At 46.2% G+C, this 25,117-nt stretch overlaps 1 protein-coding gene across 2 annotated transcripts in view; it reads right to left on the reverse strand.

Moving 5' to 3' along the window:
• The window catches only part of RIF1 (replication timing regulatory factor 1), a 357,947-nt gene that overhangs the window by 122,790 nt on the left and 210,040 nt on the right, over positions 1-25,117 (reverse strand). The window contains exons 24-26 of one of the 2 annotated variants that reach the window (XM_078681750.1): positions 17,456-17,555; positions 13,072-13,203; positions 1,634-1,779 (exon numbers count right to left, since the gene is read on the reverse strand). In XM_078681750.1, coding sequence (XP_078537876.1) covers positions 1,634-1,779; positions 13,072-13,203; positions 17,456-17,555 — 378 coding nt within the window. Of the gene's footprint in view, positions 1-1,633; positions 1,780-13,071; positions 13,207-17,455; positions 17,556-25,117 lie in introns of both variants that reach the window. The other variant, XM_078681748.1, reaches the window with a different exon arrangement.

The following is a 25,117-nucleotide window of genomic DNA, read 5'->3' on the forward strand; positions in this document are numbered from 1 at the left end:
GGATGGCATCTTCAATTCTAGCACCTCAGCGTTTCACCGCAAATGTGCCACTAAGTTGGTGGCCCAAGTTGCATGTTAAGCTGTTTCGGTGGAGGTATCAAGGCCACTGGCAAACCGGCATCAGCTGCGGTACTGGTGAAATCTGTACTGGGGGAAGTGTTACAAGGTCGACCAGTGCCAATCCGGTTCCAGGCCTGGATCCAAGGGGACCCTGCGGTGCCGGGGCCGAAGCCGCTGGCGTCAAAGGCCCAGGGCCCCCAGCCGAGTCCGTAGGGCCGGAAAGCGCTCCGGCAGGGCACCCAAAAAAGGCATGCATCGCTTTGTTGAAACTCCGAAGCTGGGAAGGGAGGGAAACTCAGTCGACTCAGCGGGCTCCGTTAGCGGAGGCACGGGAGGGGTACAGTCCTCCCCGTCGGGAGACGTCGAGGGATGCGAAGTCAAAGAGCGACGATGCTTCGACTTACCTGAGGAGTGCGAAGACTTGGAAGAGGACTGGTAGTGGTGGCTCCGTGACCGGTCCCTCAACCTCCTGCGCGAACGGGAACCTTTAACGGAGCGGACTGCCGGGCCAAGCTTTCGGGACATGGTTCGGCAGTCAGGACATGACTTAGAGTCGTGGTTGTGTTTCAAGTAAACAGGCACACGGTGCGGATCCGTCACTGACATCAACCGTCGGCAGGAACCGCAAGCCTTGAAACCGGGCATCCCTAAGTGCACCAGGAGTTGAGGATTTAAAACTGTCGACAAAAGTCGCTCAAAAAAGTCGTTCAAAAAGTGACGGAAGGTACCGCTCTCTCCAGATCTGCGCAGGCTGGCGCAGAAAAAGAAAAAACGGATGTCAGCGTGCGAGGGTGGCGTCCAAGTAGCTGCTGAGACGTCATCCCAGCAACCACAATGACGAATGCAGAGCCGACCGACACCACCTTTCAACACACAGGGGTACTGCTGACGAAGAATTCTCCAGATCCAGTTTGAAAGGCCGAGTGGACCAGTCAGGATTTAAACCTGTGACCATGAGGTCGAACACAGACCCCTACAGCGGCTGCTTTAGTCCACTGATCCACCAGACCCGGCTAGACCTAAAGCGGGAACAGTACCTGTGCGATGTCTGCAACTACTTTTTATGCTTTACTTATGTCTTGTGTATGTGGGCGGGGGCAATGGTGTTAATGGCAGACATTAGCTTGACACAGTCTCACCTCAGCTTAAACTCTACATTTTCAAGAGGGAACACTAGCACACTGCTAGAAAAAATGAATTGAAAACATTTAAAATCAACATAAGATGGGTGTGGAATTCGTAATCCATGTTGGATGGCAAAAAAGGGAAAGTAACTGTCAATGACCAGTGGTGTTAATTATATGGAGCTCCGCTCTATCAATTAAGGGCAGCATAGAGTCAGCATGCATTTGCAGGACGCCAACTAAAAGTGCTTAGAAGCCCTTATGAAAAATTATCTTGATTAAGTCTGGAACTTGGGGGATATTGCAAAGGTGAGGAATCAACGGTTAGAAATATACATTAGATACAAATTATACCTGTTGGTGTCAGAAGTAGATACAATAGAGTATTCTGTAAAAAGGTACCCAAGTTAATTTTAAAACATACACCCAATGTGTGTTCATTAACCAACCTTTTTGTCCTTAGCACATCCTTTTGGTGTTCAGTCAACACTCGTTCCTTTGTTTCGGGAGGGATAAATACAAAGTCCATAGTCTTCTCTTCATCTAAAAACCTCTCAGCAGGCTTATTTTTTGGAGATGAAAAATCCAGTTTCAACTGTGAGAAAGAAGAGACAGCTGTTTGTGGAAGCGTTACCCCAAATCCTAATTCTTTTAGGACAAACTATCAACTAGGGCTCTTAAACATACACAATCTGAGGCAAATTTTCAAAGGGCAGAGTGTTATACGGCAATCATAAAAAGGTCATAAAATTCCCTCAAAGTGCTGGTTTCACTAAAGACTTTTTTCATTAGGAAAAGCAAATTCAGTGAAGTGATATTAAATGTATTGATCGTTGTGACAGCTTGGTCACTGAGAAAGAAATGTAATGGCTACTTCATGGTCTATTCACCTGGTTACTGTGGGGGATGAGGTTTAGTGGCTTGTGATCCTAATGAAAAAACATGACTTAAATTAAAATTGCGAATAATTAACTGTCCCTTCTCCATCAATATAAGAGAATAGCAAGTTCAGCAACTGTAAAGTCTGGTGAAAAGTCAGGAAAAATGGAAACGCAAAACAATGAGGAGAAGCAAAGTAAACCGATTTTACATATAAGTTTAGCCCATTTACGTACATCCACTTCACTGCGGAGCGAATTTTGCCGCGGCTTGATTAAGTGGGCGGTCCCGCGTCGGCCAACAGACATGCGCAGCACTACGTATTGCTCGCGACGGCCGTTGGCTGACAGACGCAATGAAGGGGTTATACTCTCAGAGACATGCATACAAAAGTACTGACTACTTGGTCTCTGTAGATTCACATGCTTTGCATACTCCTGCCATCTAGTGTTGGGTCCGAATGTTTGCAATTTCTTTTTCTTCAAAGTAGTCTTTCCAGTCACAAGGTAGATATACATACCAAAGGAAATCTCAGGTTATACCATTAAGATCTGCTCCAAGTTTCTTTTGCCAAGACTCAGATATTGTAGGAAGCTGGCTCTGTATATGGTATACCACTAGGTGGTTATACCGTGCACAGAGTCCAGGGGTTCCCCAAAAGTGCACAGGGCTACATGTAAAAACCCAAAGTGTTCTACTAGTGGTAGTGTGGGGGCAAGCAGCCTTAGGCATAACACAGGGGAGTGTAAGACATTTGTTGCAAAAAATTCACAAATAATGGACACTACTCAAAATATAAATCCAAATCAATTTGAGAATGATAAGCTTTCTGTATTTTAACCCCTTCCCTACTGCCGTCGCGAGCACTACCTCACTGGTGCTGCTAACGTCCAACGTGGCCCCGCCCACTTATTAAAACCGCTGCACTGCCGTGAAATAACAGCAGCGGTTAAGGTGTTAAGACCAAGATCTCCACAATAAGGTAAGGAAAATGCTACTTACCAGTATGCATCTGTTCTTGGCATGTAGAGCTACAGAATTGCACACTGTGCATAGATGGCCACCTAGTGTTGGGCCCGGATGTTTGCAGTTTGTTCAGTCAGGGGAAGCCTCTGGATTCAGACTGCAAGCAATGTCGTGGCGGCCAGGTGAGGTCAGTCAACAATGGATTTGAGGTCAGCATCGCTGGGGAGATTTCACTGGACAGGTAAGCCACTCAGACTCTGGCTGTGGGTGTCTGGTGCAAAGTGGGCAAGAGACCCAGATCCACCTGGATCTGGATTCCTTGGCGGTAGGTTCTTCTTGACAGGTCCAATGTCTACTGGAGATTGGAGTCTTTTTTGAAGGCAGCAATCCTCCCACTGTTTTCAGAGGTCGCTGGTTGTAGGACAGGTCGTAGGATCGTCAAAAGCTGGAGACAAGCCAGTGGGGCTGAGGCCAATGCAGTAGTCTTCAGTCTGCTCTGCAAGGATGTCTTCTTTCTCATTAGGCCATCACAGATCTAGTTTCCAGGTCTGTGGAGCTGCAGTGGCAGTCTGCATGGCATAGGTGAGCGGTCCCTTGGGGACCACTCTTCAGTCCCAATGCCCTAGGTACCCATGTACCTTTTACAAAGGACTTATAGGGGGGCCTGAAGAGCCACTTGTGGATTCGTTTTAGTGAAAGAACAATGGTGCTGGGAACCTGAACAGCAGGGACCCAGTACTCTACAGCCAAAGTTCCATCAAAAGCCAGACAAAAAGTGTGTGTTTCTACTGCAACAGAACCCCATTTTCTCAAAGGTTTGCTCATTCTAACTTTACAATGTTAACTGTAATCAAGTGGTCAAAGTAGGTGTGGCGCAGTAGCCAGAGCGGCTGACTCCAGAGTGCAGTGCTCACTGTTCGATCTCTGGCACCGGCGACAGCTCAGCATCATGTGAATGAGCAATAGCTCACTTAATTACAGATTTGTAATATGTTAACTTATCACCCCTAAGGGTATTCAGGCACTGGGGGCCAACGGAGATTATTATTAATTAGTTTGTCTAACTTCTTCAAAAACTCTGCCATTAAAAATAGGTGTTTAGTACTTCAAGTGTTTTTATTTCGGACTACAGCCCATTTAAAATTGTAAATGGAGTGAAACGTCAATATGGCTTGGCACAAAACTTTGTAATTTTGAGTAGAACTAAGGGTCCAAAAATTCCTTGCACGGCTTCAAAAAGCTGTAACATCCAGCCCTGTACAATGAACTGCACTAATTTTCAGCCATGTAAGTTGGCGGGCGCCTCCCTTCCTCGTGTGAGATTATACTACAAGAAAATGTAAGTGGCCTGTGTTTTTCCAGTACTCGTTTGGTAAATCTTTGCAATGCCGACAGAGGGGCCCAAAAAGTGAACTTCCAACCAGAGTGAGGGTGGCTGCTGTCCCCCTCATCCCATGATTTCAAGATATCCATGGTGGTGACAGCAATGTAATGGCAAATGTGAGAAGAGATGTACTTCTCCGCGAGTGAAAAAAAGGAGGGGGGTATTAGTTAGTTTGAACTTCTCATCCTAGCCAGTGAAGTAGGATGCACTCAAACAGTGATTTGTGCATTACATGGAAATCCATGGCATTCTGTACAGAAGACCAAAAGCAGATTCGTTAGCAGAAACTAAACCGCTACTATGCAAAACCTCTTCACAGGCTGGGCGCTTGAATCTTGGACGACACCAATCTGCTGTGGCTTGCAGAGTTTAGAAGAGCTGAATTAACATGCATGAAAACCTGGATTAAAAAAAAAAAAAATTCGGGGACTCTTCCCTGATACTGGAAAGAATTTCAATGGCCAGCTGACTGGAGAAACTACATTAATGGTGTCTAGGAGCCATGAGGTCCATGCAGTCAAGCTGCTCTACAGGTTCCAAGAACAAAAACCCTCCACACCATGGAGCTGCAAAAATGCATTTTCTTCAAGTGACTTATTAGCCCAAACTATTCCGTGCCTCTGAATAACTTTATGGTCCTTTGTATCAGCCCAATCTCCAATCACGATAGGACCAGAAAATCGTGGAGTTAAGTTCCGCCTGGATTCCAGAACGGTTTGAACCATTACGGTTCTGAACGGGACATCACTTATTGTGCTTTCCCATCCCAAACTACAAAAACCAGGTCAGTTTCTGTAGCCTTGGAATCCAGTGGGAGCTACCCACCATCAGAGAGATGAAGGCGCAAAGACATGAAGTTAAAGAGTTCTTCTCAGTGCAACTGCACCCAATTTCAAGACTAAATAATCAGTTGGGATTGTAAATAGTTATAAAAAAAAAACATGACAATTCTGTGGCCACTGACCTGGATAGTCTGAAAAAACCTGTAGCTTCATCATGAACTTTAAAAGATGGGACCATTATTCTTCAGATGTTGTGTTTTTGGCTTCATTACATTTTTATTATTTTTGTTGCTGGAAACTCAAGAATTAAGCTTTCCGTCAACTGAGTTTTCCAACCTTGTACAGAGATACAGAGGGCAGGATGTGTCAGTAGGGTTTCTCACTCGCAAAATTTGCATTGTGCAAAGCATCAGGAGAAGCAGAAAAAAAAATCACTGACTGGTGCAATTCGAGTGTAGAGTCTATGCACATTGCAATGAAGTGAGAGAAAGTTGCTTTGTCACCCACCACTTTCCTTGCAATTACAGGAAAATTAAATTGTGTGCGACTCCTCCAGTTTTAAAAAAGCATTGAAAGGTTACCAGCTGCCTAAATCAGTAACCATTTGAAAAGGTGGAAGCTGTCCATGAAGGACCATTTATATTAGGAAAATGACAGCTTCAGTCATTGGAGGAACAGGCAGCAGCAGCTCCCATTCTCCATGACCCTTATACAGCGAGACACATTTTTTTGCAATTGGGGTTCCTGTCCCACGTAAGGGAAGGGGATCACAATATTGAAACTCCAGTTAATGCAATGATGGAAGTCTGCTGCTTATTGCAGAAATCAAACGCTGCGTTTGGAACCATTGGCAAGTATATTCAGAATTAACCTTTCCTCATGAAATTTAAGAAGCAGAATTTCTGCAAATGCTTGGGAACGGTCCTTTTTCAGTGTGTTGGACTTGCACGTTCTCGCAGTCCCCTTGAGGGGCTGAATGTTGGTCTGATTTAATGACGTCAGTTGCGCTAGGCTGTGCTACTGCCCCTCCGTTATGAAGAGCTTGGAATGGCTGGCAGTGTTTTCAAGTACAGACCTTCTCTGCTGCCTGCATATTAGCACTAAAGGTCTATCCAATTGCCCCACAGCTGGAGGCCTTTGAATATCTTCAGGAGTGAGAAATGTGGGTGTAGTGTGTCCCACTGTGTAAGGATGAATGGATGATGTTCATCTTGGTTAATGCATCCAAAAGGTTGTGGTCTCCTTTCAAGTTGTCCTTTTCCCCTGGTAGTCCAGCCAGCCTCCTCATTCCTGTGCTTAGGATGCCCACCCTACATCTTAAGAGTGGAGTTTGATAGTAAGGCAGGAGGTGGGTTGGGTTGTGATACAATTGGTGTAGCAGTTTTTCCTCCCTTCTTCTGTTTAACTGAAATTTCCCTTGCTACACTTAAACTCTGCCCCTCCACCAATGTCTCGCTTTTGTGTCGCTGGCCATCATATACTAAAAGGTGGCCTTCTGTTGGGTTTATTCAAAGCAAAATTCTTTCAAACCTTCAGCAGTTTTAATGGCCGGACTATGGCCTTTGCCGCTCTTCAATGGTGATCTTCATGGTGCTTGCATTTAGGTAGGAGCAAAGGAAAAGGAAAATGTGACAACCTAAAAAAGTTATCTTCAACCCTTTCTTGAAGTAGAGGCAGTCTGCAAAACATGTCTCCTGAGGAATCAAAATCAGTTAATGCTGTAAACTTTGGCTTGAAAACTTACCTTTCCAGCCTTTATTTACTTGCGGTCTCAAAGACCCTGTAAGTGCAGGTTTCAGGTGGGATCATGCCTGAAGTCTTTGTAGGAAGCTGGGTTTCTGTTGCTGTAACCCCCCACTTTTTGCCAGACTACTGATACACTTTGACTAGATGTACCCTGGGCCCCTGCCAATCAGCTTCCCAGGGCCAGTGTGCTTTCCCAAAACGGTACCTTGTAGCCCCAATTGGCCACATGACAGTCCCTTGTAAAAGGTACGATGGGTACTGTGGATAGGGAAGGAATATAAGGGGTACAGCATTTATTGTGCCACCCTTAGAGGCCCTACACCCCCCAGGCTGTGTGTTTAGGTGCAGAACAAAGTGAAGAGTCAACATGGCACACATCGCTGTGCAGCAGGACTACAACCCACTGCTCTGGCATAGGTCAGCCACACCTCTAGCTGGGTGCACTATACCAGTGGTGAGGGTAGGTGTGCATGAGCCCTGTACCCCTACAGTGTCTAGACCAATTCTTAGACATTGTAAGTGCAGTCATGACATTAAGAGTACATGGTGCTGGGTGTTTGTCATTACAAATCTACAGCACCATAATGGCTTTACTGAAAACTGGGAAGTTTGATATCAAACTTCTCAGCACATTAAACCCACACTGATTAGTGTGGTATTTAATGAAAAATGCACTCAGAGGGCTTCTTTGAGATGCTGCCTGAAACATTACAAGCCTCTGGTGGGTTCCCAGACTGGTATACACCAGCTTGCCAAAAGCTTTTCCTGGGCAGAGGTGGTCACACCTCCCCCAGGCCAGGAAGAGACATCCGTGTCAGGGGAGCTTCAAAGGCCTTGCCGCCTTGGTAACGTGACCCCCAGGCGGGACAAATTAGCACAGCCCAGGTGTGCCCACCTATGTCAACCCCACCACTCAGGTGGGGGAGGCGAGGTGAAGCCCACTCTTCAGTGCCCACCATCTTGGAGATGGCAGGCACTCTGCAATCAGGATTAGGTACTGTGCCCACTCCACCACGTGGGTGAGCACACCAAGGGTGTAGTTATCCTAAGGTCAGTATCCCATTGGCCACTGACCTGAAGACCCCTAAAACGCCCCCTAAATACAGTATTTAGGGGGCAGCCCTGAACCAAGAAGACAGATTCCCGCAACCTATGAAGGACGAAAGACTACGCCCAGCAGAGGAGACTGTAGAGAAGAACCAACTTGGCCCCAGTCCTCCCAGACGGTCTGCAGTTTCCAGAGATCCTGAGCCAAAAGTCACCTAGTCCTGCAGCCAGCGACCTCCAGAACCCCTAGGAGGACTGGCTGCCTTCAACAAAGAATGGATCTCCTGTGAACAGCAGCTTTGTTCAAAAGAAACGGCCAAAAAAGAATCAGAGCCTGCTGAGGACATAGAAACCAGACAGTCTGGCCCACCAGTTCGAGCGAGGTCCCCCAGCGCTCCAGAGTCTACCGTGGGTTGACCCCTACAGGACTCCCATACGTCGCCTGCAGCCTCTGCACAGAGACACTCCCCAACCGCAAGTGGCCCAGTAAGGTGAAATCTGATCAACACCACTGCTTCCAGCCGAGAACCAGAGGAGCACCTACGTCCCAGAGCCCTCCAACTTACCTGCCCAGCTGTTGGTTCTTCTCAGAAGTCTTCCTGGACCGAGCCTGGACATATCACACTGATTAGCAAAAGTAATTTAAAAAGTAATCCAAGAAGTAACTAGTACTGTAATCTACCAAGTAACTGAACTGTAATTCTGATTATTGACTTACCTGTGAATCGACCAATTGCATTTGAACCTGCATTCAACTAATTATTTGCCTAAGTATTGTAAAGTATTATTTCACTTACCTGTACCAGATTTGGCTTGGTTCTAAAAATAAAATAACGAAATATTTTTTACAAACAAATTGGCCTGAGTTAGTCTTTGAGTTTATGACATTTCTTTGCTGAGTGTGTAAAACAAATGCTTAACACTACCCTCCGATAAGGCCTTACTGCTCGCCCACACTACCACAAAGAGAGTATGGTGCCATCTACTTTTACCTCTGGGGTTCCACTGGACTCTGCACACTATACCTCATTTTGGCATAGTATATACAGGGGACTCCACCTCCCAGGAGTCCCTGTTGGCCACACCCGTGACACCTGGGCCGCTCTCCCTGACGGACACGCCCCCATCAACGCCACTAAAAACCAAGGACCTCCATACCAGCGTGGGACATCATTTTTGCTTTGCGGGACTGGACCCTTTGCAGCCGCTGTGAGCTGCCGCTGCCCTGTGCGCTGTTCCCTGTGTAGCTCCACTCCTCGCCGGACCCTCTTCGCGGGTCCCGCATCATTGTGTGTGCAGAAACCCGGGAGCTTGGAGAGAAGCAGGCGGGGACCTGTAAGCCTGCTGAGAGGTGTGTTGTAATTCTTCAGGGCTGCGAGCGAGTGGAGCAGGGACTCCATCTCCCAGGAGTCCCTGTTGGCCACACCCGTGACACCTGGGCCGCTCTCCCTGACGGACACGCCCACACCAACTACTTCTCTATATTACCAAACCCCTTCGCCGCTGCGCGGGAGCGTCCCGGGAGAAGCCCGGGACAAGGGCGGGCCGTCTGTGGCCATCAGGGGCTGCAGGAGGATGGGCAGGGCCTACTCTCGGTCATCTTAGATCGCCAAACGGACAACACTGTAACAAGCGAGGCAATCTGTCATCTTGTTTTGCTTAATTTACGGGCTGTAGTTTTAGTCTGCCCCTGTGCCTCGAGAGGTCCCGCTCTGGCCTATATTGTTTTTGCCCGCCTTTCAAGCGATACCGACTACTAAGTATGTCTTCCCCCCCCCAACCACCCTGTACTGAGTCCCCTCCCGCCCATGGTAGTGATAACAATCTTGGGTCCCCTGGACAAGTACTTTAGTCGGGCAACTCGTGATATTGACAAAGAGATTGCCTTAGCTGAGAGACGCGCTGAGCGTAGGCAACCTATTGAACTCCTCAAACTTCCTCTGGAGAAACGGCCACCCTTGGGTTCCCTGGCACCGTTTCCCTTTTCACCACCTCTAACCTTGCCAGAGTTAGTAGATAAGTCCCACGCCTCCTCTCAGTTGCCCAGTTTGGTCAGGGTGGAAGGCAGGTCAGGTTCAGACCTTCAGACCGGAAATACCCCTTCGGTCACTGTTTCGACCATCTTGCCTCCCCCTTTGTCTATTACTTTAAATGTTTCTTCTACTGATGAGGAAAATACTGCCCGATTGGGTGTGTTATCCCATGCGGTCTCCAAAAACCCTCGCACTAAAAGGAAAAGATACACTACCCTGAGGAAGAGTTGTTTTCCTAAACATCCTAAGAAAACTAGGAAACTTGGCATAGGTCCGGGTACTTCCTGTAAGCCCAAGGGGGTCGGTTTAGGTGGGGCTCAAGTTGTCAAGGATGGAGTCACCCCGGTTAACTCTGTATCTAACCCTAGTGATTCTCCGGTGACAGGGTCTGCTAAGATTTCATCCCTTGATTTACCTTTGCTTATGCAGTTAGAGAAGTTGATGAAGTCATTACTGACCCCCATTGTAGAACGAGTTAAAAGGTTAGCTGATCGATTAGATTGCTTTGAACAGGCTACCTTAGACAACTTCTTTTCATCAAAATCCTTGATTAAAACCCACCTTAGGACGGGGGAGAGTAATAATCCCACTAATATAAGTGGGCTGGTAAGTGGAGTTCCTGTTCCAGAGCCCCTCCTTCCTCTTGCGCAGATCCATTATGGTCAAACCAGTTAAATCATGAAGACAAAAATGGGTGCATTCACTTGTCCCAGGTTAGGAGAAAAACTTTACCCATCGAGGCAAAACACTGAATAGATTTTCGGACCATTTGGGCATTGTTTACAGGGAGTAGCTCCCCATCAAACTGGAGCAGAAAAAGTGTTCCTGCTACTGCAACCTAGAGAATTAAAAGCTAGACTACCCAATCAGTGAAATAACTTATCCTTCACAGTGGAATATCATTTTAAGGCCTAGATGACTTAGATCTGTACGCTGGACCACTAAAGATGCAGAGACCATCCGAGAGCCACAAGACCCCTGAAACGAAGACAAACTAGAGACAAGGTTTGCTGGGTTGCAGACATACAGACACTTTTCCACATCACTGGAAAGCCTGTAAAATTCCCTACCCACCTCATATTAAATAAGGTGTCCCTGCTCTTTTCCAGTCATTGAGGGAACTGAAGGTTTTGCAATGTCACCCCAGACAGAGATCCACATCTGACTGGCTGGAGCCACTCAACCCCATTCCTGACCCACCGAACCATCAGTCTAACCCTAGTGATCCCCAAGGGAAATGATCTTTAAACTTTAATGACACCCTCCTCCCCCTAGTGAAAGAAAAAAACAAAGTACCATCACCTCGTTAACATTTTTCACAAATATGCCATCAGAGCTCAATTATGTCTAGATTTATATACACATTGCAGTTAAGTTCTTTTACCATTTTAAAAACACAATCAAATACATGATTGACAAACATACTATTCTGGTCAGGCAGGCCTTACTAACATGTAAAAGTATCCAGTGTGAATATTAGAAATAGGAGTGGGGGTCTTTAAGAATATTTGGCGTCCCTTTTGACACGTTCTCCCAGCCAGGATATAAAAGACAAAAGAAGTTAGTATTAGGCCTATTACAGAACGGCTTTCTGCCGCTCATTGTTTTCCACTGAAGACAAAGCACTTATCAGCACAATGCTTTTTTTGAATAGAGCCTGGTGCCCCCGTGATTTCACTTGAGCACCCTCCCCCCCAGGGGGCCTGTCCACCAAGTTTGAAGACCCGTTCCCAAGAGTGTCATCATTTAAGTTGGTTTGTCTGTGAACCCCTAAAGTCCAGTTCCTTAGTGGGATTGGTGAAGCTTTGTGGGCAGAGGGTCCTCCGACCAATGCAAAAATAGTTCTAGTGTCACCCATTTGCTTGTCCTTGAAGTATGGTAATTCAGGGAATGTTAGGGCATGTTGACCTAGTACAAGTAGGCCAGTCCCTACATGATCTTTTGAACTCTGTCCTCCAGGACACCGGTTAGCAGAATCCAAGGGGTGAGGGAAAGTGGAAGTGTTGGTAACTCAACATAAGTGACATCAACCAACTAACCTCAGCAGGATTGAAGGAAAAAAGCCAATTTTCTTTTTTTTTGCATTCACAAATAAGTAAAATCTAGAAATCTGATGGTCTAATAAAGGGGAAATGAACACAACAGAACGACATGATGTCACTTACTGATTAAATACAGTATATATCACGAGCACTGGAAAATAAACGAAATCTCCACTTTTTTGGCTATTGGCTTTGCAGCGGCTTGTTGACCAGCAACCTTGGCATGGGTCCCCATTAAAGTTAACCCCTTACACGATGGCCACCAATATGAATACAGAAGTCTTGACAAGAGCATGCCAGTAGGTCACGAAGCTTGCTAATCGTTTTTAATTAAATGTTTTAACATGACAGATGACCATATTAGAATGAAAAATTATTATAGAAAAAAACGCATGCAGGGAGCAAACTGTACATGAGTGGCTTCATAGCACTTGGCAGCTATTGGGTCCTTAGTAAAAATGAGAAATTAATTGAAAAAATATAAAAGCATGGCCAGTGGGATGTGGAGTAGGACGAAAAGCAGTGGGAGTAGGGGTTGTGAAGAGAGAATGCAGGTGGGTATGAAGAAGAAAAGGGAAAACAGCAAGAAAGCACAAGCATTACCATGGAGTGTCCACATTTTTAAAAAAAATGTCCTTCAAGTCTGCTGTGGAAAAATACAACTCGTACAATCCGAGCACTGAGAGATTGAAAACCACGGCATCAAGCAATCTCTGAAAAAGCCATTTAATCAGAATAAAGAAGCTGACCCAAAGCCCACTCAAGAATAGACTGTGTTGGAAACAACAATTCAGCTTGAAAACCGCTAAAGAGGTTTACAGTCGAGACCTGAAAATAGCCTGTTACTGACAGCACAGTACTAGTATACATTTACAGAGAAAGCAAAAGGTCACCAATGAAGATGAACTTTTAGGTGCATTTAAAATACATGTTCTCGGTTACAGGAGGTAGACTGGACAAATGTTCCATATGAACAGCTAAAATGTAAATAGTAATGTGAAGTATTACTTTAGGCTGTTTTGAACGAATTGGTGTGCCTCCGTCCTTATGCTCTTCAGCCTGGGCCAACATTGAATTACGTTTTCCAGTTGATTTCACTTCCATGCCACTAATTTTAGTGTCCAGTTGGGAGTTTTCATTCTGCTACATAGAAAGAGGGTAAATTAAAATGTTAAAGCAAGGTCCAGAAACTCTAAAGCTGCATAAAATGATCAGAAAGCAATGACGCACTAAGCACAACTTTAAGAATTACCCCCATCGAACAGCATCACCTTGAAAATGTTTAGCAGCATGGTTAAACAGCACAGTTCAAGCATTTCAACAAGTGACTATATTTACAACACTAAACATTCACACAAACGAATGTGCCCCAGCAACTTTAAATCCAGGACTAGCACTGATTTCTGAAATAGATTAAGAATGATTGACATTCTCTATGTAGTAGAATACCCGTTTTTTTGACAGTGCACCGGGTTCCTGCTGACCAGGTCCCCACCAGTGCCAGATCTCTTTCCCAAAAGCGTGCACTTATACCCCAACTGGCAATACCTGTAGCGCCCTCTAAGTCCCTAGCAAATGGTACCCCTGGCACCTAGAGCCCGAGGTCTGCAGCACACACTGTGCCACCAAAAGAGACCCCTCCCCTAAGCCATGCAGACTGCCATTGCAGGCTCAGCGTCAACATGGCACACAGTCTGTGTGCCATGCCTGCAGGACTTGCAGGCAGTATAGGCAAGTCAATGCTACAGCAGGCCTTACGTCCAAAAGGCAGAGTGAACTATACTACACGGATAGGCAGAACTGCATGAATAGATATGGCCCTGTGATGTCCAAGTCAATTCTTAGAAGCCATAAGTGATAAGGGAAGCCATTTTAAAACGTGCTGAACACTGGTAAAAAATAAAAATGAAATAAAAAGTTCCCCAGCAACATAATGGCTTCACTGGACACAAATATGTTCCAGTTTCAGATTAATACATGCACCCAGAGAGCAGCTTGGAGGTGCCCCCTGAAAACCGGTCAAGTACTAGTGTGCTGACTATAGTCTTAGCCAGCCTGCCACTAGACTAGTTACTTGCCCATCCCCCACCCCCCCTCCCACCCCACAAGTGAAGGTCTTTGCTTTAAGGAAGTCACAAACAAACCCGGCTTGGGCGGAGGGTGTTTACACCCCCTCCCACAGGATGACCTGCAAATTAGCATTCCAAGGCAGGGAGTTTAAGAGCCCACCGCCTTTGGTACGCAAATATGGCTTCCCTAACAGGAGAGGATGCAGACCACCCTTGATCAGAGTCCACCTAGAGCCTAAGCAAGGCAGGTAAATTAGTAGTCAGGAATGTTCACCTTAAGGCTATTTCCACCTCTAAAGTGGGCTAAGGGAAGTGAAGACAACATTTTAGAGTCTGAAATCTTTGTGATGGCAAACTTAGGATTTTGTGACTTCCCACAGGAAGTGGTCATATAGGGGAATAGTGACCACAGGGGAAACTAGTCAATTGAGTACTAACCTACGCTCCCTTAACACAACTAAATACAATATTTAGGGGAGCCCCCTGGCACCAGAGAATCTGATCCTGCTAACTAAAGGACAACGAACCGAAGAGTCACGAAATGCAAGAACTGAAGGTGCAACTGACTTGGCAACAACCCTGCCGGTCTGTTCACCTATCCCACAATTGCGACAAAGTCATCTCACCCTGCAAGCTACTGATCCTGCAAAGCCTCGGAGGACTGCCAGCACTTCTCCAAAGACTCAGGATATCCTGCGGAGCAGTGGGGCGGTTCCTATGCATCCTGCATGTACTAATGCCCCAGCTGATGGACTCTGGACCGCAAAGACCAGACGCCGGAAAGCACAACTGCACCAGAGTTACCTAGCCAGAGTTTAAGTGGACCAATGGTGCCAGCCTGGTCTCAATGTCCTCCAGACACAAAGCCAGCCTTGAGTTTCCCCACTGTGGACTTCTCAATGCCACCTGCAGCCTCGGTGTGCAGGCTCACTCACCAGAGTGACTCCAGTGACAATAACTAGACACCTTTGCACCAGTCACCCCTGGTCCGAGCAGAAGTGTACTGAAGGTGCCCCCAAATCCCCGAGCACCCCTATTGGTTCAGTCTGACTGGCCTCCCAGTTCAAACCTGCAGCCTCTTTTCACGAAGACCAATCCCCACAGACTAACATGGGGTACCCAATGCTATACTGCACCCAGCTGCTCTAGTGCTGCTGGAGCAGACTGCAGATGCTGCCTTGGACATTGCCCCATACTCACCTTAAGCCCAGGAGATTGGTCTCGTAAGTAGCTGTGCTCTAGCTGTATGCCATATTGGTTTTTCACCCATAAGGTTAGTACAGCCTTTATAAATTGCACTGAGTTTAGACTTCTGAAAACCTACAGTATTTGTAAAAACATTACGTACCTGATCATATGGATTCTCGTGCCTATATATATATGTGTGAAGATGTGTTTTTAGAAATTGGTGTGGATCGCCTCATTGAGTCATGTGCATCATTTATTGACAGTGTGAATTGTGCAAGAGTATAACACTGTTCTCTGATAAGCCTAAGGCAGATAGACAATACTACACTACACTCCCTTCAAAGAGCACTTAAGGATTGCAAGAGCCAGCCCCTGTCCACTTTTAAATGAATACAGACTCTTTTTGATATACTACATAAACAGCAACTTCCTACACTCTTCTTTAAAAGAATAAAGTAGTGAGATAACATAATCGCTCCCAATTTGTGTAGGCAGACGGAAAAGCAGAGAGGAGAGGAATGGGTTAAAACAGACTATGCCATAGTCTCAATGCAATAAAAATTTACAACCACTATAAGATTAATTGAAAACTAGTGCAAAAATGGTATGCTTCCAGTGCATCTGTGGTTCTGGACCTTACCTGTAGATTTAATAATATGGTGTGTGTGTATATATAAAGAACGTGAATGAAGCGATTTTAAAATTCTCCAAGAAATTAGGTCATAAGCCCATTAAGGAGCCAACGACTTTGTATAAAAGCAAATGTTTTTCACCTGGAAGCTTGCAATCGATTGAGAATACATTTGTGTGCAGATTGCCGCCTTCTTCTAAGAGTACCGCCAGTCTTATTGTCCAACTGGAATGTGGATTTTTTTTGGGGAAGGACATAGTTAAGGCTGCACCTTTGCTTCTTTGGTTTAAGATCTGGCACTCGCCTCACACCACATTTACCCGATTGGTCGTTGATGACTGCTTAGGACAAGGTCACTTGTACCTCATCCCCTAGATGGCCTATGTTAAAAGCAATCGTTCAGATCATGGCCTGTCCAATTTGTTTGTTTCACGAAATGCAATTGATAACCGCACAAAGAACAGAGCGAAATCTTTTTTACCAATATAGAGATCAGGCCAGACTCTCCAAGTGTTCACCCATGAGTTCGGTCTGCGGCTACCTGTAACATCTGCTGAAGGGATGAAAGCATACTTACTGTGGATTTTGTAACCCAAACATAGATGTTATTCAACCAATTTTAGATTAAGCACTTTGAACTTTTTTTGTATCCTCAGCAGGGCAATTGGTTCCCTACCCCACTGCCCTTGCAATAATATCTCCAAGCAAATGTGTGTCCATTTTAAGCTGTTTCGTGGCTTGGATGTTCGCCCCAGACTGCAACTTTTATGTGCTTAATTGTGTTATGGTTTTAGATTGCACATTTTAAGCCTGCAATGTTTTCAATTGTTTAGCGGTACTAAAGTTATATCCAACAAGCACTCAGAATGAGAGAGGCAGAAAACTTTAACGTTTCCTGGGAAACCTGAATTTTCTATCCCAGAGTGGAGCCCCAGCCTTTGTTGTAACCAGCCTCCAACGTCTTTGCCGAATTTACTCCTTTTATTGACTGCTACAACTCAGTGAGTTGGAGTCATAACACTGCATTAAGTACACAGATATATGAATGTATCATTTTATTGTGAATCTATTCTGTTTGTTTGCATCTATGTTTTTATCTTTTAATGGCTATTAGCTGAATAAAAGTATGTGACTTCGAATTCAGCTAGTGCTTGGTAACACTAGAAATACTCACTTTCAACAAATTGCCATTCTGACATCCTCACCGCTGTTGCTGTATGGTGCAGAGTATCACCTATGCAGCCAACCACAAAATGATCTGTAGGATCCACAAGGGAATTATCTGAACTGCAAGTTATACAAGGAACAGTTTTTTCGTATGCAGGATGCCCTCCCTTTGATCAAGTCAGTGAATATACACAATGTATTCATATGAAATGTGTTCTTGAAACCACATGCCAAATGGGGAAAGACACAGGAATGGCCAATTGAAGACATTTCTCCAATAGCACAAAACCGGTATTCCACAATGCTAGTGCTCAGAGACATTACCAGTGCGACTCACCGGATCAGAGAATGGTCCATTAGATCCTTCTGCAACCTCAACAGTCTCAAATCCAGGCAAAAGAATAGGCGTTTTCTGTTTTACTTTGCTCAACACTGGTCTGTTAAAAAAATTAAAAACAAGGTAAAACATTAAAGACTGTCAAGCAACTGAGCAGAAACTACTATCAACTAATAAAACAGCACCCAGCTGTTATTTTATTGCATTTACTTTATTTTCATTTTTTTATGTTATTTAGAAATGGGAGTTTCTAGTTGGCAATAGTTTGCATATTTGTCCATATAGAAACCCTTGCATCTAGTCAGGGTAAGGGAATTATGCCCTCATACAACCCCTGGTCATCCCCCTTGATAGCTTGGCACAAGAAGATCTGCTTATCTCAGTGTATGTTTGCACAAATGCTTTACACACTTCCTCGAACAGTGAAAACACTACAAATGGACACCACACCTGTTTAGCAAAATGAGCAAGCTTTATCTAAACCAAACAAGACCAGAAAGACAAAAATCCAACATATAGTTTTACTTTTAAAAAGGTAAAAATAGTTCTCTCCATAGAAAATGATGGATGCGTAACTTTCAACACAAAGTACCTGGGATGCGTGCAAATCACAAGCAAAAGGGGGCACTGGGAAGGTAATGCGTTGGTGTCTTACACGCAGGAAAGGTGATGCATAGGTTGCTTGCTCTGGGGTAGGGTGGTTATGATTCGGTTCCTTACCGGAGAGGACGTGATTAGTTAGTTTCTTTTTGCGTGGGGAGGTGATGAGTCTGTTCCGGACTGCGGCCCCAGTGAAGCAGTAGATTTGGCGCCTTGATGCGATGCGTGACTAGTCGGGATGTGCTATTGGCTGCAAACTGGCGTCAAGACTGTTTCACCCGTGTCCCCTCAATGAGATGGGACTTGAACGTCAGATACTGCATCGATTCTTCGGCTGTGGCAATATGTGGAAATTCTGCTCACCGCAGTGATGCGTCAGAAAACGGGCGAGGAGTTGATTTTCTTGGTTGAGTTCTTTTCAGCTTCCAGTCCCAGAAAAAACCTCCAGAGGCCCAGAACTGGCGCAGGCCCGTCCTGGCAGGTCAGAACTCCTAGCACTGGAGTTCAGGGAAGCTGGGGGTGAAGGATTTGTGTGACTAGGGACTTAGGAGTAAGTCAAACAAGCCTATCATGGAAATCCATATGTACAATTTAGATAAGGAGCACTTGCACTTTGGCAATGATCAGCAGTGCCAAAGTATCCAAAACATCTGAACCGCAAAAACTAAATCCAACACACAGCAGGGAAAGAGGGTAACCCTAAAAATAATCAAGAGTCTTCTTCAGGCCTCCAAATACCTGCTCAGGAGGGTGGGCCCAGAGTCCCTACACAGTATAGGGATGGGTACCGGGGGAAGAACTGGGATCCAAAGGCAGCTTGGCGTCATGGCGGTCAGGCACAAGGACACCAAACTGGAAAATAAGACAACGCTGTAAAAATAAGAAAAATATCTCCAGTCCCCCTGCAGTTGCTATGATCCATAAGGGATCCCAGGTGTGTCCTGACCAGGTCAGTAACCCCACTGAGGCAACATTAGTCTTTGAGGAACAGATTTGGTTTGTGCCTGGCCAGATAACATGAAAAAATACAGGCAGTTCCCCCAAGATTAATGGGTAGAGGATAAAGGCCTTGAGGGATACTGTTGCTAGTGTCACAATGGTGACCCAGCAGCTAGTGCACTAAGAAATAGGATCAGTACTGGTTTGGAACGCCCTATACAGTCAACAATATCACCACAATCCATCCCATGGTTATAGTAACTTTGTACAGGGGTGGTAGTAGTTGGGTAGAAGAAAGAAGTTGTGTCCCCTGATGTTCCTGCGAAAGGACAAGAAGACTGGGGGACCAGCTTATAAACAGAATCCAAGTCAGAACCCCTCTTCTCAAAAAGAGGACTTCGTATTCTCAGAGAGAACTGACCCTGAAGAGATTGGGCCTCATCAGGCAGATAACTTGGGCCCAGGGTAACCTCTAGGATGGATCTGTGCCAGGGACAGGAAACCTGTCCCACTTTTGAAAGCCTGAGGCAGGAAGCTGCTACACAGGAAAAGGGTGATATCAGTGGCACCCACAGGGTCTACTAGGAGGATGGGCTCCTATTTACGGAGGCCAGAGACACCAAACTTAGTGCAACCAGGAGAGTGGAGCTACCTTAGAGGTTTAGGGAGTGTTTAGGGAGTGTTCTTTACTTTGTCCAGTGATATCCCCTTAGCTGGGCACCTTGGCCAGGATAAAACTTGAATTAGGTCAGTCAGTCAATTCTACTGGCCAAGGATGTCCCAGAAGGTGGAGAACTTGTGTCACCTGCCAAGCCAGTGGCAAGGCAGGAGGATAAAGATAGGCTCCCTTAATTCAACTTCCAATGGTTTGGAAAGGGTATGGGGGTCGACATTGTTGCCCCCGTGGACACTCTCAAACAGACTCCGGCAATAAATATATTCTGGTGGTAGTGGATGATGCCACCAGGTATCTTGAACCGATTGCCTTAAAGGGGGTAGCCAAAGCCCTCATTGGTATATCCACCAGGGTTGGTTTCCTAAAGGAGGTGGTGTCAGATAGAGTTACAAGCTTCAGGTCTGCTTACCCCAAAAAAATGTGGGAAAAGTGTGGAGTGAACTACAGATCCGAATCAAGACATTCATCCACAAACAAATGGCCTGAAGGAGAGAATCAACCAGACATTGAAAGGCATGATTGGTGGGCTCCCTGAAAAACACAGGAGATGGGATGTCCTACTTCCATGCCTTCCGTTTGCCTACAGGGAAGTGCCACAGAAGAGGGTGCGGTTTTCACCCTTTCAACTTTTGTTTGGTCACCCTGTTAGAGGTCCTCTAAGTCTGGTGAAAGAAGGATGGGAAAAACCTCTCAAAGAACCAAAACAAAACATAGTGGACTATGTACTTGGCCTTTTTTCCAGGATGGCAGAGTACATGGCGAAAGTCAGCCAAAATCTTCGGGCCAGCCAAGACCTGCAAAACCAGTGTTATGACCAAAAGGCTGATCTGGTAGAATTAAAACTGGGACAGAAGGCATGGGTATCGGAGCCTGTGGTCCCTAGAGCCCTCCAAGACAAGTGGAGTGGGCGCTAGCCAGACCTTTAAAGAAAAGGGGAGGTCAGTTACAAAGATCCCAAAAGGGTGATACAAGTCAACAGCTTGAAGCCTTATTGCAGAGCTGACATGACTATGCTCACGGTCACAGGTGAGGGACAGGAAACAGAGTGTACCTCTCCCTATATCCTCTCCAGCAATCCCCAAGAGGGGTCTGATGGAGGGGACTTTACAGACATCCTAACTGATCAACAGCAAGCTGGCTTGTCCTAAGTCAGTATGCGGTGTTCTTCTCTCCGACCCCTCGTCAGACTAGCTGGTGTACACATGATGTGGACCCTGGTGACAGACTACCTGTCAAAAACAAAATTTACAGGAAGTTTGATGATGTTAGAGAGCATCCGAGCTGAAGTTGGCAAGATGCTGGAATTGGGTGTCATTGGACCCCAAGAGAGCCCCGGGCCAGCCCAGTTTTCCTAGTCTCCAAACCTCACTCCAAGGGTGAAAAGAAAGAAGTGAGGTTGTGTGGACTATAGGGGCCTCAATCCTGTAAAACTGATGCACACCCAATTCCCAGAGCAAATAAACTAATTGACAGGTTAGCAGCAGCCACAGACCCTCAGACTCAGACGTACATTTGATCTCACGTCTGGGTCTGACCCCTGGAGCAAACGAAAAATCAGAATTCTCCACCCCAAACATGTACTTCCAGTTTACTGTCATGCCCTTTGGATTAAGAATGCCCCTGCCAATAGTTGGTGAACAAAGTCCTTAATGGGTTACAATCCTTTAGTGCAGCTTATCTTGATATTGCGGTCTACAGCTCTACCTGGCAGGGTCACATGATCCGCCTTGGTAAGGTCCTAGAGTATATGAGAAATGCAGGACTCCCTATCAAGGCAAGCAAGTGCCAAATAAGGTAGGGCAAGATTGTATACTTGGGTCACCTGATAGGTGAAGGCCAAGGTCGGGCAATCAAACCCACGATCCAAACACTCATGGACTGGGCATCTTTTACCACCCAGACACAGGTCATGGCATTCATTGGCTTGACAGGGTAATAGAGGTTTGTGAAGGACTACAGGTCCACAGTGACTACCCTCACATAACCTGCTCCCAAAAGAAAGCACAAGAAAGTGAACTGGACAGTGGGCTGTCAAAAGGCCTTTGAAACTCTGAAGGATGCAATGTGCTCTTCACCAGTACGGAAAGCTTCAGACTATACCAAGCAGTTCATTGTGCAGACAGATGGCTACGAGCATGGGATAGGTGTAGTCCTAACCCAAACAAATGATGAGGCATGACCAACCTGTAGCTTTCATAATCAAAAGAATACTCCTAGAGAGCAGCACTGGAGTGCCACTGAGAGGGAAGGCTTCGCTATGGTTTGCTCCCCGAAGAAGCGGAGACCATACTTGTTTGGATATCACTTCCTTGTTCAAACGGACCACAGGCCTTTCAGATGGTTTATGAAAAGGAAGGTGAAAACCCCAAATTGTTGAGGTGATCACACTCCCTACAGGGTATGAACTCTAAAGTGAAGCACAGACCTGGGACTGACCATGCCAATGAAGATGGGCTTTCCAGGTTTTCCATTTGGATGATGAAGACTTTTGCGAAACAGGAGTCATCCCCACTTTTTGCCTGGTATCTGAAGCAATTTTAACAGTTGAACACTGGGTTGCTGCTATCCAGGTCCCCAGTGCCAGATCGCTTTACCTAAAAAACTAAAATGGTTCCCCAATTTGGTCATACCTTCAGCACCCCTGTAAATCCCTCGTAAATGGTATCTCGAAACAGACACTGTATGTAAGTTGCCTCTACGGCAGGTCTTATAGCCTTAAGACGGGGTGCATTATATTCTATGTGAGGACTTCTCTGCATGAACAGATGTGTGTCTGTGATGCCTAGTTCAACTACTAGATTTTACAAGTGATCAGGGAAGCCATCTTAAGGAAATATACTGGACACTGGTCATCAAATGTTCCCCAGCAACATGATGGCTTTGATACCAAACACCAATGGTTTCAGCAAACACCTGGTCTACATAGATCTGTACTGACAGGCACCCAGAGAGCACCTTAGAGGTGAGCCTTGAAAAACCTACCAGTATCTAGTGTGCTGGCTGACTGGTATTGTCCAGCCTGCCACGACAGACAAGTTTTTGACCTCCTGCAGATGAGAGTCTGCACTCTGAGGTCAGAAACAATGCCTGCTCAGGCAGGAAGTATTTACACCTCTTTCAGTCGGATGGCTAGTAATTTGGCATATCAGGGCCAGAGGCTTCAAAGTCCCCTGAAACCAGGAACTCCTATTAATCAGCCTAATGGGGGAAAAAAAAAAAAAAAAAGAAGAACTCAACACGCAAGAACTGTGGACCAGCTCCGTAATTTGCCCTCAACCTTGCCTGCCTGTTGCTGTCCTGGCAATTGCAAAGGCCCGATTTGTCCTGCAACCTTGGAGGGCTGCCAGCACTTAGTCAACGAGCCAGTATCTCCCATGAAGTGGAGGAGCCACCTGCCTGCAGGAACCGACCCCAAAGTCTGGTTCCCCCACTCTGCTGACCACCAGGTCCATCGAGGGAGCAGCAGCCCAGGAAAGGGTTTTCCATGCTCCCAGAGGCCACCCATATCTCCAGCAAGTTTTGAGATGCTAGAGACTCTCCAGGAGCACTTTAGCCGCTATACCCAGAGTACCACAGTGCTTCCATCAGCCAGGGCTTCCTAAATGTCCAGTCTGGACACTAACATCGCCAAGACAGGCCTACAAACGTGGGACTTCAGCACCATTGAGGCCATCTTCGAGAGTGTCCCAGTTTTATCACCATCTCCAGGTCGACCTAATTAGTAAGTGTAGGAAGCGGGCTCTTTATATTTCAAAAAGAGGTATATGGTTTAGAGTGTCCAGGTATCTTTTATGAGCAGACAGGGCTTGCTTTACCAATCCCAAGGTGTTCTTTGTGTTAGTCATTTGTTGCATACACAAAGTCAACAAGGAGATCCACACCAATATAGAACAATAACATTATATAATTTGACATCAAAAACCTAGTTATTGGGTAAGTACTTTTTAAACTAGCAGTTTTTAAGAAAACTGGTAAATACATGTATTGTCTCTCAAGCATTAATGTTATCCTATGGGGATAAACATATACTGCATAAGGGAACTTAGCAGTGGCTTACAGGACCATTCCTCTAGAGTTTAGGTAAGTATGAATGAATGAATGAGTACGCTCTTATATAGCGCATGGCTACCCTGAGGCATCCCAGCGCTGCAAGACCATGGACAGAAGAAGACACTCAGTGAAACAAAAATGTCTTCAATCGCTTCCTGAATACAAGATGGTTCACTTCCAGCCGGATGTTATCTGGGAGTTTGTTCCAGCCCTTGGTGACATGGAAGGAAAGCTGGCGGCCACCCATGCGGGCTCGCTTCGCCCTGGGTACCACCAGCAAATTTTGCTGATTAGATCTCGGGGATCTAGAGGCAAGATGCCGGCGAAACAAGGGCTGGAGAATGGTAGGACCAACATTACTTATTGACTTGTGCGCCATACAGAATGTTTTAAACATGATCCTTTCCTGGATCGGAAGTCAGTGAAGTGACCGAAGTGCCGCCTTTGCCGAGCAGCGTCTGGGAAGATTCATAAGCAGCCGAGCTGCACAGTTCTGCACCGATTGGAGGATCCGGATGGAGCCAACTGGAGCTCCCAGATAAACTGAATTTGCATAATCCAGCCGCGATAAAATCAGCGACTGGACCAGCAAGCGTCTGGCCTCAAAAGGTAGGAGGTAAAGAACTTTCCTGAGGACCCTAAGCAGTCCATAGCAAGTCGCCGCCACCTTCTTGGCCTGAACCTGAAACCCCAAGGTGGAGTCTAGCCAGACCCCCAGACTCTTTATTTGGGTCTTTGGGGTGGGCGGGAAGCCCAGACACTGCGGCCACCAAGGGTCGAGGTTGATGGGAGCTTTGTACCCCAGGAGCATGATGTCAGTTTTTCCCCCCCGTTTAGCTTTAAAAAGGACGTCGTCATCCACTCCAAAACCTTGGTGAGACAGAGGGACAAGTGGTTACTCCCCTGATCTCCGGCGTCATCTCTCGCCAGAGAGACGACCAACTGCGTGTCATCGGTGTAGGTGATAAGCTGAATTCCCCAGGGAAGCACCACCTCAGCCAAAGGACTCATGTAGATGTTAAATAAGGTTGGACTGAGAGAGGAGCCCTGAGGAACGCCGTGACACAGTTGCAGTTGGTCGGAAGAAGCCTCCTCCTCAAAAACGGAGAAAAATCTCTCCGCCAGAAAGGACAGGATCCATTTAAGGGCAATTCCTGAGATCCCTGCCCGATGGAGGCGCCGAAGCAAAAGTGGGTGATTAACAGTGTCAAAGGCTGCGCTGAGGTCCAACAGGACCACCGCAGTGCAGCCCCCGGCATCCACAATACTCCTAGTCGCCTCCAACACCGCCACCAGGGCAGTCTCCGCACCCTGTCTGGCTCTAAATCCCGTCTGAGAGGAGTGGAGGGCGCCCGAGGTCTCAACAAAAGGAGAGGATCTGGTGGACGTATCTTTCA

The sequence above is a fragment of the Lissotriton helveticus genome, chromosome 3_1, assembly GCF_964261635.1.
Source record: "Lissotriton helveticus chromosome 3_1, aLisHel1.1, whole genome shotgun sequence".
In the NCBI taxonomy this organism is placed as follows: Eukaryota; Metazoa; Chordata; class Amphibia; order Caudata; family Salamandridae; genus Lissotriton; species Lissotriton helveticus.